Source organism: Poromitra crassiceps, assembly GCF_964638095.1.
Source record: "Poromitra crassiceps genome assembly, contig: HAP1_SCAFFOLD_255, whole genome shotgun sequence".
Classification (NCBI taxonomy): domain Eukaryota; kingdom Metazoa; phylum Chordata; class Actinopteri; order Beryciformes; family Melamphaidae; genus Poromitra; species Poromitra crassiceps.
This window is the reverse complement of record NW_028152142.1, coordinates 133,857-147,500: the sequence shown is the minus strand read 5'-3', so window position 1 is coordinate 147,500 and position 13,644 is coordinate 133,857. Positions and strand designations below refer to the sequence as shown.

The 13,644-nt window shown below is 48.3% G+C and overlaps 1 protein-coding gene across 1 annotated transcript in view; it reads left to right on the top strand.

Annotated features, from left to right (window-relative positions):
- Window positions 1-13,644, top strand: part of LOC310770889 (uncharacterized protein) — a gene marked incomplete at its 3' end in the record, with an annotated part of 206,626 nt that overhangs the window by 94,909 nt on the left and 98,073 nt on the right. Inside the window, exons 6-7 of the mRNA XM_083663590.1 lie at window positions 8,454-8,567; window positions 12,727-12,840. Coding sequence (XP_083519716.1) covers window positions 8,454-8,567; window positions 12,727-12,840 — 228 coding nt within the window. The remainder of the gene's footprint in view (window positions 1-8,453; window positions 8,568-12,726; window positions 12,841-13,644) is intronic.

Here is a 13,644-nt window from a genome sequence, read left to right as displayed (position 1 = left end):
AACAGAGTTTTATTGATAGATCAAGGTGGGGCACTCCGTGTGCTCGGCGGAGGAACAGGCAAGCAGGCAGAGGATCCTGGAACACAGAGGACAGATGGATCAGGCAAACAGGCAAATCAGGTGGGCAAAAGGTTAGATCGTCAAAGTACAAAAGAATGTTCAGAACTCGTAGCGATGCTCAACTGGCTGGGTACAAACCGTGAATGGCAATGTTCCAGCATGGACTGACAGGCTGAGGCAGTATTTGTAGGGCCGTGCTGATTGGTGCTGATTGCACCCTGATGCGTGCCAGGTGTGTGGAGCCTCCCACTGGTGGCGTCATAGGCCGAGTCACAGGTGGAGTTGTGACAGTACCCCCCCTCAGAGGGTTGGCCCCGGGCGACCCACCAGGCGCCCTGTGGAAATCCCGGACAACCTCCGGGTCCAGGATGTGGCGGCGAGGTACCCAACATCTCTCCTCGGGACCATATCCCTCCCAGTCCACGAGGTATTTGATTCCCCGACCACGGCGTCGAGAGTCCATGAGACGATTGACCGTGTAGGCAGGATGGTCATCAATCATCCGAGGTGGTGGTGGTGGGGGAGCTGGAGGAACGAGCGGGCTGGTAGAAACAGGTTTGACACGAGACACATGGAAAGAGGGATGCACCCGGAGTGTACGGGGCAGCTTCAAACGGATCACTGAAGGGTTAATGATTTTTACAATAGGAAACGGGCCAATAAATCTGGGTGATAATTTCCTGGAGTCCGTTTTTAACGGTAGGTCCTTGGTGGACAGCCATACCTGGTCCCCCACCGTGTAGTTAGGTGCAGGGGTGCGGTGGCGATCAGCCGATCGCTGGTATCGCCCCGAAGCCCGGAGCAGCACTGCGCGCGCTTGGCGCCAGATCCTACGGCACCGACGGATATGAGCCTGCACCGACGGAACCAGGATCTCCTCTTCCTGAGAGGGAAAAAGGGGCGGCTGGTAGCCGTAAATGCATTGAAACGGGGACATACCAATAGCCGATGATGGTAAGGTGTTGTGGGCATATTCCACCCACGGAAGTTGGGAGGACCACGACGAGGGGTTGGTGGATACCAGACAACGGAGGGCAGTTTCTAAGTCCTGGTTCGCCCTTTCTGACTGGCCGTTGGATTGAGGATGGAAACCTGATGATAGGCCGACGGTAGCACCGATGGCGGAGCAGAAGGCTTTCCAGACAGCCGAGGTAAACTGTGGCCCCCGGTCGGACACCAAATCACGGGGCAGGCCGTGGATCCGGAAGACCTCCCTCACCAGCAGATCCGCAGTCTCTCGGGCGGTGGGTAGCTTGGACAGAGGTATAAAATGGACAAATTTACTAAAACGGTCAACAACAGTGAGTATTACTGTATTACCGTTAGAGACAGGCAGGCCGGAGACGAAGTCCAGGGACAGATGGGACCAGGGACGGTGAGGAACCGGCAGGGGACGCAGCAGACCGGTACTGGGCTGGGTGGAGGATTTGTTCTGGGCACACACAGGACATGCCGAAACAAAGGACTTGGAATCCTTCTTCCAGGACGGCCACCAGAACCGTCTCTGGAGGAAGGCTTGGGTCCTGGTTACCCCCGGGTGACATGTGAGGCGGGAGGAGTGAGCCCACTCCAACACTCGGGACACCATGGTGTCCGGTACGAACAGGCGACCTGGGGGCCCATTACCTGGGTCCGGCTGGATCTGTTGGGCGTCCTTGACCTCCCTCTCTATGGTCCAGGTGACAGTAGCCGCAACCACACAAGATGCAGGAATGATGGTGTCGGGCGGGGCCTTGGGCTCGGACTCCGGTGTATGCAGACGAGACAGAGCGTCAGCCTTAACATTCTTGGAACCGGGCCTGTAGGTCAAGGTAAAGTTAAATCGACCTAGAAATAGTGCCCACCTGGCCTGACGTGAGCTGAGTCGCTTCGCCGATTGGATGTACTCCAAGTTCTTATGGTCGGTCCACACCAAAAAAGGAAGTTCGGACCCCTCCAACCAGTGTCGCCATTCCTCCAAAGCCAGCTTCACCGCCAAGAGCTCACGGTTTCCCACGTCGTAATTCCTTTCGGCTGGGGAGAGACGGAGAGACAAAAAGGCACAAGGATGTAGTTTATCATCCTTTGAGGACCGCTGAGAGAGGACTGCTCCCACTCCACTCTCAGAGGCGTCCACCTCGACCACAAACTGCTTGGTGGGGTCCTGCTGAATAAGAATGGGCGCCGTGGTGAAGCGGAGCTTCAGGTCCCTGAAGGCTGCCTCCGCTGCAGGCGTCCACTGGAACCTTCTAGAGGTGGAAGTTAAAGCAGTTAGTGGCGCAGCAACATGGCTGTAATTGCGGATAAACCTCCTGTAGAAGTTGGCAAATCCCAGGAATCTCTGAAGTTGCTTCAGGCCGGTAGGGTTGGGCCATTCCAGGACCGCGCTCACCTTGGCGTTGTCCATTTCCATTTGGCCGCCGGCCACTATGTAGCCTAGAAAGGTGACAGATGGAACATGAAACTCACATTTCTCCGCTTTTACAAAGAGGCGGTTCTCCAGGAGACGTTGGAGGACTTGGCGGACGTGCAGGACATGCTCTGAGGGGTTCCTGGAAAATATCAGGATGTCGTCTAAATAGACAAATACAAAACGATAAAGCATGTCTCGTAAGACATCATTTACCAGGGTCTGGAAGACGGCGGGGGCGTTGGTCAGTCCGAACGGCATGACTAAATACTCAAAATGTCCTAGGTGTGTATTGAAGGCCGTCTTCCACTCATCTCCCTTTCGAATCCGGACTAGGTGGTAAGCGTTGCGGAGGTCTAGTTTCGTGAAGATGGTGGTTCCCTGGAGAGAGTCAAAAGCAGAGTGCATGAGTGGCAAGGCATATTTATTTTTTACCGTGATGTTATTCAGGCCCTTGTAGTCGATGCATGGCCGGAGAGATTTATCTTTCTTCTCTACAAAGAAAAACCCTGCACCCAGTGGCGAAGATGACGGCCGGATGAGTCCTGCGGCCAGAGACTCTTTAATATACGTCTCCATGGATTCTCTCTCAGGCCGAGAGATATTATAGAGGCGGCTGCTGGGAAGAGGTGCTCCAGGTAACAAGTCAATGGGGCAGTCGTAGGGCCGATGAGGAGGCAGAGAGAGAGCTTGCTTCTTGCTGAACGCTGTTTGGAGGTCATGGTATTCTGGTGGCACCCGGGACAGATCCAGCGTCTCTGGAGGAAACACCTGACGAGGGACAGACTGAGGCAAAGCAGACTGGAGACACATGGTATGACAGAATGCACTCCAACTTGAAATCTTGGCTGATGCCCAATCAATGTGAGGGCCATGTTTGATAAGCCAGGGGTGACCTAGAACTATGGGAACATAGGGTGAGTCCATGATAAAAAAAACTTAGCTCCTCTTGATGGTTTCCTGACAGTAGGAGACGTACCGGCTCAGTTTTGGAGGTCACCCGGGCTAGAATGCGTCCGTCCAGGGCATTGGCCTCCAGGGGCTGATCCAGGGTCTCGGTGGCAATACCTAGTTGTTTCACAACATGGGAATCCAAAAAACTTTCATCAGCACCAGAGTCTATTAAGGCCAATAATTCAATGGACTGACCTTTAAATGTGAGGGTGGCATGCAATTGCGTGCGTGGACGAGGAGTGAGAGGGCAGACAGTGGGACTCGCCAGGATCCTCTCTTTATCTGACGAGCCTGCTAGTTTGACGGACGGTGAGGGCAGGAGGCGAGGAAGTGGCCGGGCTGGCCACAATACAAACAGCTATTGCTGGACAGCCGACGTTGACGCTCCTCCGAGTCGAGGCAGAAACGGCCGAGCTGCATCGGCTCTGAAGCAGGAGAGGATGCACGCCTCGGAAGCTCTCGAGCAGCTCCGGCCTCATTCGGGCGAGCTCGGCTCGGTAGGTCTGGCAACAGGGTTACACGGGGAGTGTTGTTACCTGGGAAGTGGTGTGTTTTCTCCCTCCGTCGTTCCCGCAAACGATTATCAATTCGGGTGGATAAAGTTATTAATGCCTCCAAATGGACCGGCTCTGGATAAGCGATTAGCTCGTCCTTTATGGGCTCAGACAGCCCGTTCAAAAACCCTGCCTGAAGTGCCTCGCCGTTCCATCCACTCTCCGCTGCCAATGTGTGAAACTCGACAGAGTAGTCAGCCACGATGTGGGAACCTTGGCGGAGAGACAGCAGTCTCCGAGAGGCGTCTTTCCCCTGCACGGGGTGGTCAAAGACTTCACGGAAAGCCGCAATGAACGCCCGGTAGGATGAGGAAGTGGCGGATCGTGTTTCCCATACCGCTGCAGCCCAGGCCAGCGCACTGCCCCGGAGAAGAGCCATTATGTAGGCGATCTTGGCTCGGTCTGCGAAGTAGGACAGAGGCTGCTGGTCAAAAACAATTTCGCACTGCATTATAAATGCACGGCAAAGTCCAAAATCCCCTCCATACTTATCGGGGGAAGGAACCCATGGTTCCTTAGCAGGAGGAGGAGACATGGATGGCGGCAGGGCTGGAGCGGCTGGATCTGGGCCCGCAGAGGTTCCGAGCTGGGACTGGATCCCGGTCACCCTGGTGGTGAGATCCCGAAGGGCGTCAGTCACTCCCTGCAGTACCTGGCTGTGTTGGTCGAGAACAGCTCCCTGGTTGTTGACGGCCTGGCAGATGGAGGCCAGGTCGGCGGTGGAAACGTCTGCTGGGTTCGTCATCTTGGCTGGAACATTCTGTCAGGCTTGGAGCCGGAAAAACCCAGAAGCAGACAGACAACCAGTTAAGTGTCAAAATTGAACAGAGTTTTATTGATGTGTCAAAAGTGAACAGAGTTTTATTGATAGATCAAGGTGGGGCACTCCGTGTGCTCGGCGGAGGAACAGGCAAGCAGGCAGAGGATCCTGGAACACAGAGGACAGATGGATCAGGCAAACAGGCAAATCAGGTGGGCAAAAGGTTAGATCGTCAAAGTACAAAAGAATGTTCAGAACTCGTAGCGATGCTCAACTGGCTGGGTACAAACCGTGAATGGCAATGTTCCAGCATGGACTGACAGTCCATGCTGATGCGTGCCAGGTGTGTGGAGCCTCCCACTGGTGGCGTCATAGGCCGAGTCACAGGTGGAGTTATGACAACGTATGTCCGTCCAATGTTTGTTAACGCGATATCTCACAAATGCCTTGACGGAGTTTCATAAAATTTGCCTCAAACATCGACTTGGACTCAAGGATGAACTGATTAGATTTTGGTGGTCAAAGGTCAAAGGCCAAGGTCACTGTGACCTCTCGAATGTAATTTTCAAGCTTGTTAACGCAATATCTCAGGAATGCCTTGACGGAGTTTCATCAAATTAGCCTCAAACATCGACTTGGACTCAAGGATGAACTGATTAGATTTTCGTGGTCAAAGGTCAAGGTCACTGTGACCTCACGAACGTCATTTTCAAGCTTGTTAACGCGATATCTCAGGAATGCCTTGAGGGAGTTTCATCAAATTTGCCTCAAACATCGACTTAGACCCAAGGATGATCTGATTAGATTTTGGTGGTCAAAGGTCAAGGTCACCGTGACCTCTTGAACGCCATTTTCAAGTTTGTTAACGCGATATCTCAGGAATGCCTTGACGGAATTTCATCAAATTTGCTCCAAACATCGACTTGGACTCAAGGATGAACTGATTCGATTTTGGTGGACAATGACGTCATGCAGAAGTGTCCCAATATGGGCAAATGATAAGGTGAATAGTGGGGGGGGGGGACTCGAACAAGATCCCTAATGAAATTAAGTCTGCAAATTCTCTGAAAGGTTTTTAAAAACCTTCTGAAAAACATCTTATTGAGTAAACTGGAGAAATGTGTGAGCCGGTGTTATGGTATGTTGGTTTATATCTCTTGTTCTTCTTATCCTTGATTGTTCTGTATTGTTTATTTGATGTTGTGTGTTACTGTATCATCTGTATGTCATGTTTTTATAAGAGCAGGGACCATGATGGAACTAAGTGTTTACACTTTTTCATGTCATCTCTTGGATTTTGTCATTCTTTATCCAAAATAAAAATCAATCAATCAATCAATCAATCAACATGTCAAATTATGCAGGTGCTCAAACTAGAACATAATAAGACAAACTATAGATGTGTTTTGTATCAAAGCACTTTAATGAATCATTTTAGAACAGATTGAAGGTTTTGAAAAACATAATCTTATGAAATAGCATGAACTCTTTTGGAATGGTGTTGCAGGACTTGGAAAAATAATTAGATACAAAAAAAAAAAGTTTCAGATTCAGATGACGTTATTTATCCCAGAAGGGAATTCAGATCTAAAGCCTACCCGGCCCCGACGTTGACTGAGCGCGCTCAGTGGGACTGCATGAGTTTGTAACGTGCAGGACTACATCGAAGAGTCTAGTGAATAGAGCCAGAGAGAGAGAGAGAGAGAGAGAGAGCCAGAGAGAGAGAGAGAGAGAGAGAGAGAGAGAGAGAGAGAGAGAGAGAGCCAGAGAGAGAGAGAGAGAGAGAGAGAGAGAGAGAGAGAGAGAGAGAGAGAGAGAGAGAGAGAGAGAGAGAGAGAGAGAGAGAGAGAGAGAGAGAGAGAGAGAGCCAGAGAGAGAGAGAGAGAGAGAGAGAGAGAGAGAGAGAGAGAGAGAGAGCCAGAGAGAGAGAGAGAGAGAGAGAGAGAGGCTATTCCACGTGAACAGAGTCTAGTGAACAGAGCCATATAGAGAGAGAGGCTATTTCACATGAACAGTCTAGTGAACAGAGCCATAGAGGGAGAGAGAGAGAGATAGAGAGAGAGACTATTCCACATGAACAGTCTAGTGAACAGAGCCATAGAGAGAGAGAGAGAGAGAGAGAAAGAGAGAGAGGCTATTCCACATGAACAGAGTCTAGTGAACAGAGCCATAGAGAGAGAGAGAGAGAGAGAGAGAGAGAGAGAGAGAGAGAGAGAGAGAGAGAGAGAGAGAGGCTATTCCACATGAACAGAGTCTAGAGCCATGTAGAGAGAGAGGCTATTCCACATGAACAGAGTCTAGTGGCCAGAGCCATAAAGAGAGAGAGAGGCCATTCCACATGAACAGAGTATATAGTGGCCAGAGCATAGAGAGAGAGGCTATTCCACATGAACAGAGTCTAGTGAACAGAGCCATAGAGAGAGAGGCTATTCCACATGAACAGTCTAGTGAACAGAGCATAGAGAGAGGCTATTCCACATGAACAGTCTAGTGAACAGAGCACAGAGAGAGGCTATTCCACATGAACAGAGTCTAGTGGCCAGAGCCATAGAGAGAGAGGTCCAGAAAATGCCTCTTGCGAGTGCTTTTAAATAGGCTACTTTTTTCCTCTTACTTTAGTCATTTCCTGCACTAGTACTTTTACTTGTAGGCAGTGGCGGCCGGCCACTAGAGGGCACCAGGGCGCCACACCACCTGCCCACATGGAGGGGGAAATAAAACGTAAATATATATATATATATATATATATATTTTTTTTTTTTTTTTTTTATGAGCGAGGTGAATATTAGATAGTGAGTATATAATCTGCAATAAATATGTAGATTCATAATGATCTACATGTGTACTGTTTTGGGTCAACTACTTTCTGCCACGGACGCCGTCCGGGGACTTCCGGCTTCCACCAGTGCTAAGCCAGAATCTGTGTAAATTGCACATGTGCTGTTCACTCTCAAAACAAAGGGATTCGGGGTGCTGGTATCTAGCGACTAGGTGGAGGTGGGGCCAGGTAGAGCGACGGCAATGCATTCTTGACCAACTCTCTATTTGCATGCACGAACGTGCTTTCCTCATAGGTAATGTAATGTAACTCATTCACATGTTGTGGGAAGTCCTTCTTCCAAAGTGTTTATGCCATGTGCTTTTCAACTACTACTTGCTTGATTTAGGGCTGGAGTGGATGATAATTCAATAGCCTATTATTGTTTGTTGTCTTTCAGTAGAATCATCGTGATGATATGAAGTTATTTTAATAGTGACATTTCTGCTGTCTAAATTGATGATGACAAGCAAATGTTACTTAAAAACTGATCAAATGAGGTAGCCTATGGCAGGAATATTATTTGAAAATGTAAGGTTTGTTTGACATCACCATTCAGTTCAATGAGATGAACACTGATTTTGCATACGTGAAACATATGATATTGATATTGAGAGTAATCCTTATGATCATCATATTGATTTCAACCCCATCCAGGCCTATATTTGGTATAGCCCTCCCTGGACAAAAATGCACCAGCCGCTACTGCTTGTAGGCCTACTTGTGTTTGTAATGTGCCAGCTATCTGCTGATCATTCTGCACTGCTGCTGTTGACCCAAGTCCATCCAAAGCTCTCAGCTCTCATGTGCTCACAGGATGCTTCTGCAGATATCTCTGAATTCTCTCTGTTTTAGGATGCTTCCATGTTATTAAATGATATATGTCTGCTGTGCCCTATGGGGGTTTGTTGTGTTCAGGATCCAACAGGAGAGACCAGACTCTCCTCAACCCAGCTGTGTGTCTCTGAAGAGCCACCAATCAAAGGGTGGATGGATGAATTTTAAAGATGGACACCATTCTTCTGAAGAGAAGTAAGTTGTTTTAACTGACTCATGCAGAGAAGGTTTGCTAGTAATCGTCTCTTTATGTTAACACGTTCACTGCCATCGACGTATTAATACGTCAAAAATAATCCAATGGTCGATTTTTTTTTTTGACGGTGCTACGTGGATCAATGCCCCCCGCGTCTCCTATGGAGATATTGGAAGTATTGAATGTGTATAATCTATTTTACCGACCAGCTAGGTGGCGACGGTCCTCTCCCGACAGAGAGAAAGTCAACCAAAAGCAGCCGCCTCCCGCGGCTGCTTCCTCCATTCTCAAGGAAATGGCTTGGCGATTTTACAGTCAGAAACGAACGAGCCTCATTCTCATACTGTAGGCGGGGGCGCTTTCGCGCTGCTGCGGTGGGGGGTTCCAGAAATGGACTGGGTGGGCAGCATAAAGCCTAGAGTCGCACGGGGCTTCATCGGGGCTCTCAAACCCAAGAGACGAGTGAGACCTATCCACACTCGCTGCCAGGGAGGGAGGCTGCTCAAACTCGCTGCCAGGGAGGGAGGCTGCTCAAACTCGCAGCAGCAGCAGCAGCAGCAGAGCACTCGCTTGTGACAAACGCAGGCTGAAAGCCACTAGACACACCCACGGAGGGAGGAGTTGAAGGAGAGGGCATTCGGAACTATATTGTTTGGATGTCTGATCTCTCACTGATGCCAAAAATAAATGGTTAAAGTGATTGTTTGATTGAATTTCACATAACTGCGATTATCTCAGCTTTCACTCTCAGACGCTAAAACCATGCTGTACTCAACGGCTAATATCTACATAACTACTAACTCTACAAACTAACTCTTTTAGACAGAGAAAGCACACATTCTATTAGTACTTTTGTGAACTTTGTGTTGACAAACTCCAAGCAGAAAAGAATCCTCGGCTCTTGTAAAATGAGCCAGAATCCTCAAAAAACGGCTTGGCAAAAGCTACCTACAGCAAAAAAAAAAACGGCTGGCAGTCAATGTGTTAAAGTCGAGCTGAACACAAAAATGACTTATTTTCTTTTAGTTCAAATACCTGGTTATTAGAGGTCTTCAAGGGGCCAAAATCACGGACCCGGACCCTAATGGACCCGGGGAATTTGTGCCCGAACCCGTAATGGACCCGTCTATTATTACAAATCTGAGACCCGGCCCCTTTCAGATCCGAGAAATACCGAGGCAGAGACTAGTGGTGTCGACGTCAAAGTTGCTTGTTAACTGCTACAAGTTGTATATCAAATGAAACTTTGTGCATCTTTATTAACACATTCACTGCCAGCCGTTTTTTTTTTACTGTAGGTAGCTTCTGCCAAGCCGTTTTTTGAGGATTCTGGCTCATTTTACAAGAGCCGAGGATAATTTTCTGCTTGGACTTTGTGAACACGAAGTTCACAAAAGTACTAATAGAATGTGTGCTTTCTCTGTCTAAAAGAGTTAGTTTGTAGAGTTAGTAGTTATGTAGATATTAGCCGTTGAGTACAGCATGGTTTCAGCGTCTGAGACAGGAAGCTGAGATAATCGCAGTTTTGTGAAATTCAATCAAACAGGCAGAACAGTCACTTTAACCATTTATTTTTGGCATCAGTGAGAGATCAGACATCTGAACAATATAGTTCTGAACACCCTCTCCTTCAAACTCCTCCCTCCGTGGGCGTGTCTGGTGGCGTTTGTCACAAGCCAGTTTCTCCTGCCTGTCTGAGCAGTGAGCAGCCTCCCTCTCTGGCGGCCCCTCGTCGGCGAGTGTGGACTGTGGATGGGACTCAATCGTGTCTTGGATTTTCGGTTGAGAGCTTTGATGAAGCTTTGTGCGATTCTAGGCTTTATGCTGCCCACCCAGTCTATTTTTGGAACCCCCCACCGTTGTGCGCCCATGTGCAGCAGCGTGAAAGCGTTTTCGCCTACAGTATGAGAATGAGGCTCGTTCGTTTCTGGGTTTTCGGAATGCGTGCGATTCTGGCCTTTCTGCGGGTGTTTCAAAGTGTGTTTCACCCATAATCTATTATGCAAATTTGCAATCCCCCACGCCAGCACCGCTCTCCGCTCTCGGTGTGCTGCTGCTGGCGCGGCCGCTCTCGGGCGAGTCTGGTGACTGATGACTGTAAAATCGCCAAGCCATTTCCTTGAGAATGGCTTCCTCCCGCGGCTGTTTTTGGTTGGCTTTCTCTCTGTCGGGAGAGCACTGTCGCCACTTAGTTGGTCGGTAAAACACATTCAATACTTCCAATATTTTTATAGGAGACGTGGGGGGCATTGATCCACGTAGCACCGTCAAAAAAATATATATTTTTTTTTTGACGAGTCAACTCGTCATTGGCAGTGAACGGTTGGATTGTGTTTGACGAGTCAACTCGTCATTGGCAGTGAACGTGTTAACTAACGTTATAGCATTATCCCCTGGTTGATGCTGCCTAACGCTAGTTAGATAGTACAGTGGCAGTCTCTCTATGCTACCGCCGTTCCTTCGCCCAAAAACACACACAACAGCGCTAGAAACAATCACATACATGTTGTGACTTGTGCACTCACCATGTGATCATCAAATAATAATCCAAAAGTACGGGAAACAGTCATCTTCAATTAAATCCATAGCGAGAGGAGCCAGCAAGAGGGTTACCTCTCTGCAACGAAAATCACTTCCTCGTTTGCCTGAGGCGCATGTGTGCGCATGTGTACGCATGTGGTCACATGCGCCTCATGTAAACGAGGAAGTAATTTTCATTGCAGATGGGAACGCTCTTTGCTAGTTATTTTCTCCATGGATTTACTTGCAGTTTGTGACAACAAGCCTCACGTGTGCTGTTTTGATGCGTTTCTCTCGTGATCAGCGGCAGCGCTGATCGCCGGGTCCACTCGGGTCTTATTGGACCCGGCATTTCACTGTCAGAGCCCCGAGACCTGTGACAATCGCTACCGGAACCGACCCAGACCCCGAGGCACTTCTTTTGAATGGACCCAGACCCGGCCGGGTCCGGGTCGGAACCTTGGGTATTCGGGGGGTCGGACATACCCGAAGACCTCTACTGGGTATGCAGTGCACCTATTTATAATGTATGCCAAAAAAATGACAAAAATCTAATTTATTTAGTTTTTCACACTTTTTCACATCAAAAGTTCATTTTTCAAGATTTCATTGATAACAGCAATCTACAGTTTGCTGACGTCACCTAGTACTATCAAATTCCTACCCCATTTCAACCAATCATATCAAGACATGCAGCTGTCAATCAAATCTTCATTTCAGGATAATTTTCTCTTCCAAATGAAGTCGAAAATGGCGCCTAGTGCCTGTCATCTGGCAGAATTCCTATCCCATAAACTAACTACTAACTTGGCCAATTGTATGAAACATGAACAAAAAACAAAAACTATAATTTTTGTCTAGTGGACAGAGCCAGAGAGAGAGAGAGAGAGAGAGAGAGAGGGGGAGAGGCTATTCCACATGAACAGAGTCTAGTGGACAGAGCCAGAGAGAGAGAGAGAGAGAGAGAGAGAGAGAGAGAGAGAGAGAGAGAGAGATAGAGAGGCTATTCCACATGAACAGAGTCTAGTGGACAGAGGCAGAGCCAGAGAGAGAGAGAGAGAGAGAGAGATAGAGAGGCTATTCCACATGAACAGAGTCTAGTGGCCAGAGCCATAGAGAGAGAGAGAGAGAGAGAGAGAGAGAGAGAGAGAGAGGCTATTCCACATGAACATAGTCTAGTGGACAGAGCCAGAGAGAGAGAGAGAGAGAGAGAGAGAGGCTATTCCACATGAACATAGTCTAGTGGACAGAGCCACAGAGAGAACAGAGCATAGAGAGAGAGGCTATTCCACATGAACAGAGTCTAGTGGCCAGAGCCATAGAGAGAACAGAACATAGAGAGAGAGGTCCAGAAAACGCCTCTTGAGAGCTTTTAAATAGGCTACTTTTGTACTCTTACTTTAGTAATTTCCTGCACTAGTACTTTTACTTGTAGGCCTACTTGTGTTTGTAATGTGCCAGCTATCTGCTGATCATTCTGCACTGCTGCTGTTGACCCAAGTCCATCCAAACCTCTCAGCTCTCATGTGCTCACAGGATGCTTCTGCAGATATCTCTGAATTCTCTCTGTTTTAGGATGGTTCCATGTTATTAAATGATATATGTCTGCTGTGCCCTATGGGGGTTTGTTGTGTTCAGGATCCAACAGGAGAGACCAGACTCTCCTCAACCCAGCTGTGTGTCTCTGAAGAGCAACCAATCAAAGGGTGGATGGATGAATTTTAAAGATGGACACCATTGTTCTGAAGAGAAGTAAGTTGTTTTAACTGACTCATGCAGAGAAGGTTTGCTAGTAATCGTCTCTTTATGTTAAAGTCGAGCTGAACACAAAAATGACTTATTTTCTTTTAGTTCAAATACCTGGTTATTAGAGGTCTTCAAGGGGCCAAAATCACGGACCCGGACCCTAATGGACCCGGGGAATTTGTGCCCGAACCCGTAATGGACCCGTCTATTATTAGACATCTGAGACCCGGCCCCGTTCAGAACCGATAAATGTCGGACCCGGACCCGGAGTGGACCCGTCTGCGTCTATTATTACAAATCTGAGACCCGGCCCCGTTCAGAGCCGAGAAATACCGAGGCAGAGACTAGTGGTGTCGACGTCAAAGTTGCTTGTTAACTGCTACAAGTTGTATATCAAATGAAACTTTGTGCATCTTTATTAACTAACGTTATAGCATTCTCCCCTGGTTGATGCTGCCTAACGCTAGTTAGATAGTACAGTGGCAGTCTCTCTATGCTACCGCCGTTCCTTCGCCCAAAAACACACACAACAGCGCTAGAAACAATCACATACATGTTGTGACTTGTGTACTCACCATGCGATCATCGAATAATAATCCAAAAGTACGGGAAACAGTCATCTTCAATTAAATCCATAGCGAGAGGAACCAGCAAGAGGGTTACCTCTCTGCAACGAAAATCACTTCCTCGTTTGCCTGAGGCGCATGTGTACGCATGTGGTCACATGCGCCTCATGTAAACGAGGAAGTAATTTTCATTGCAGATGGGAACGCTCTTTGCTAGTTATTTTCTCCATGGATTTACTTGCAG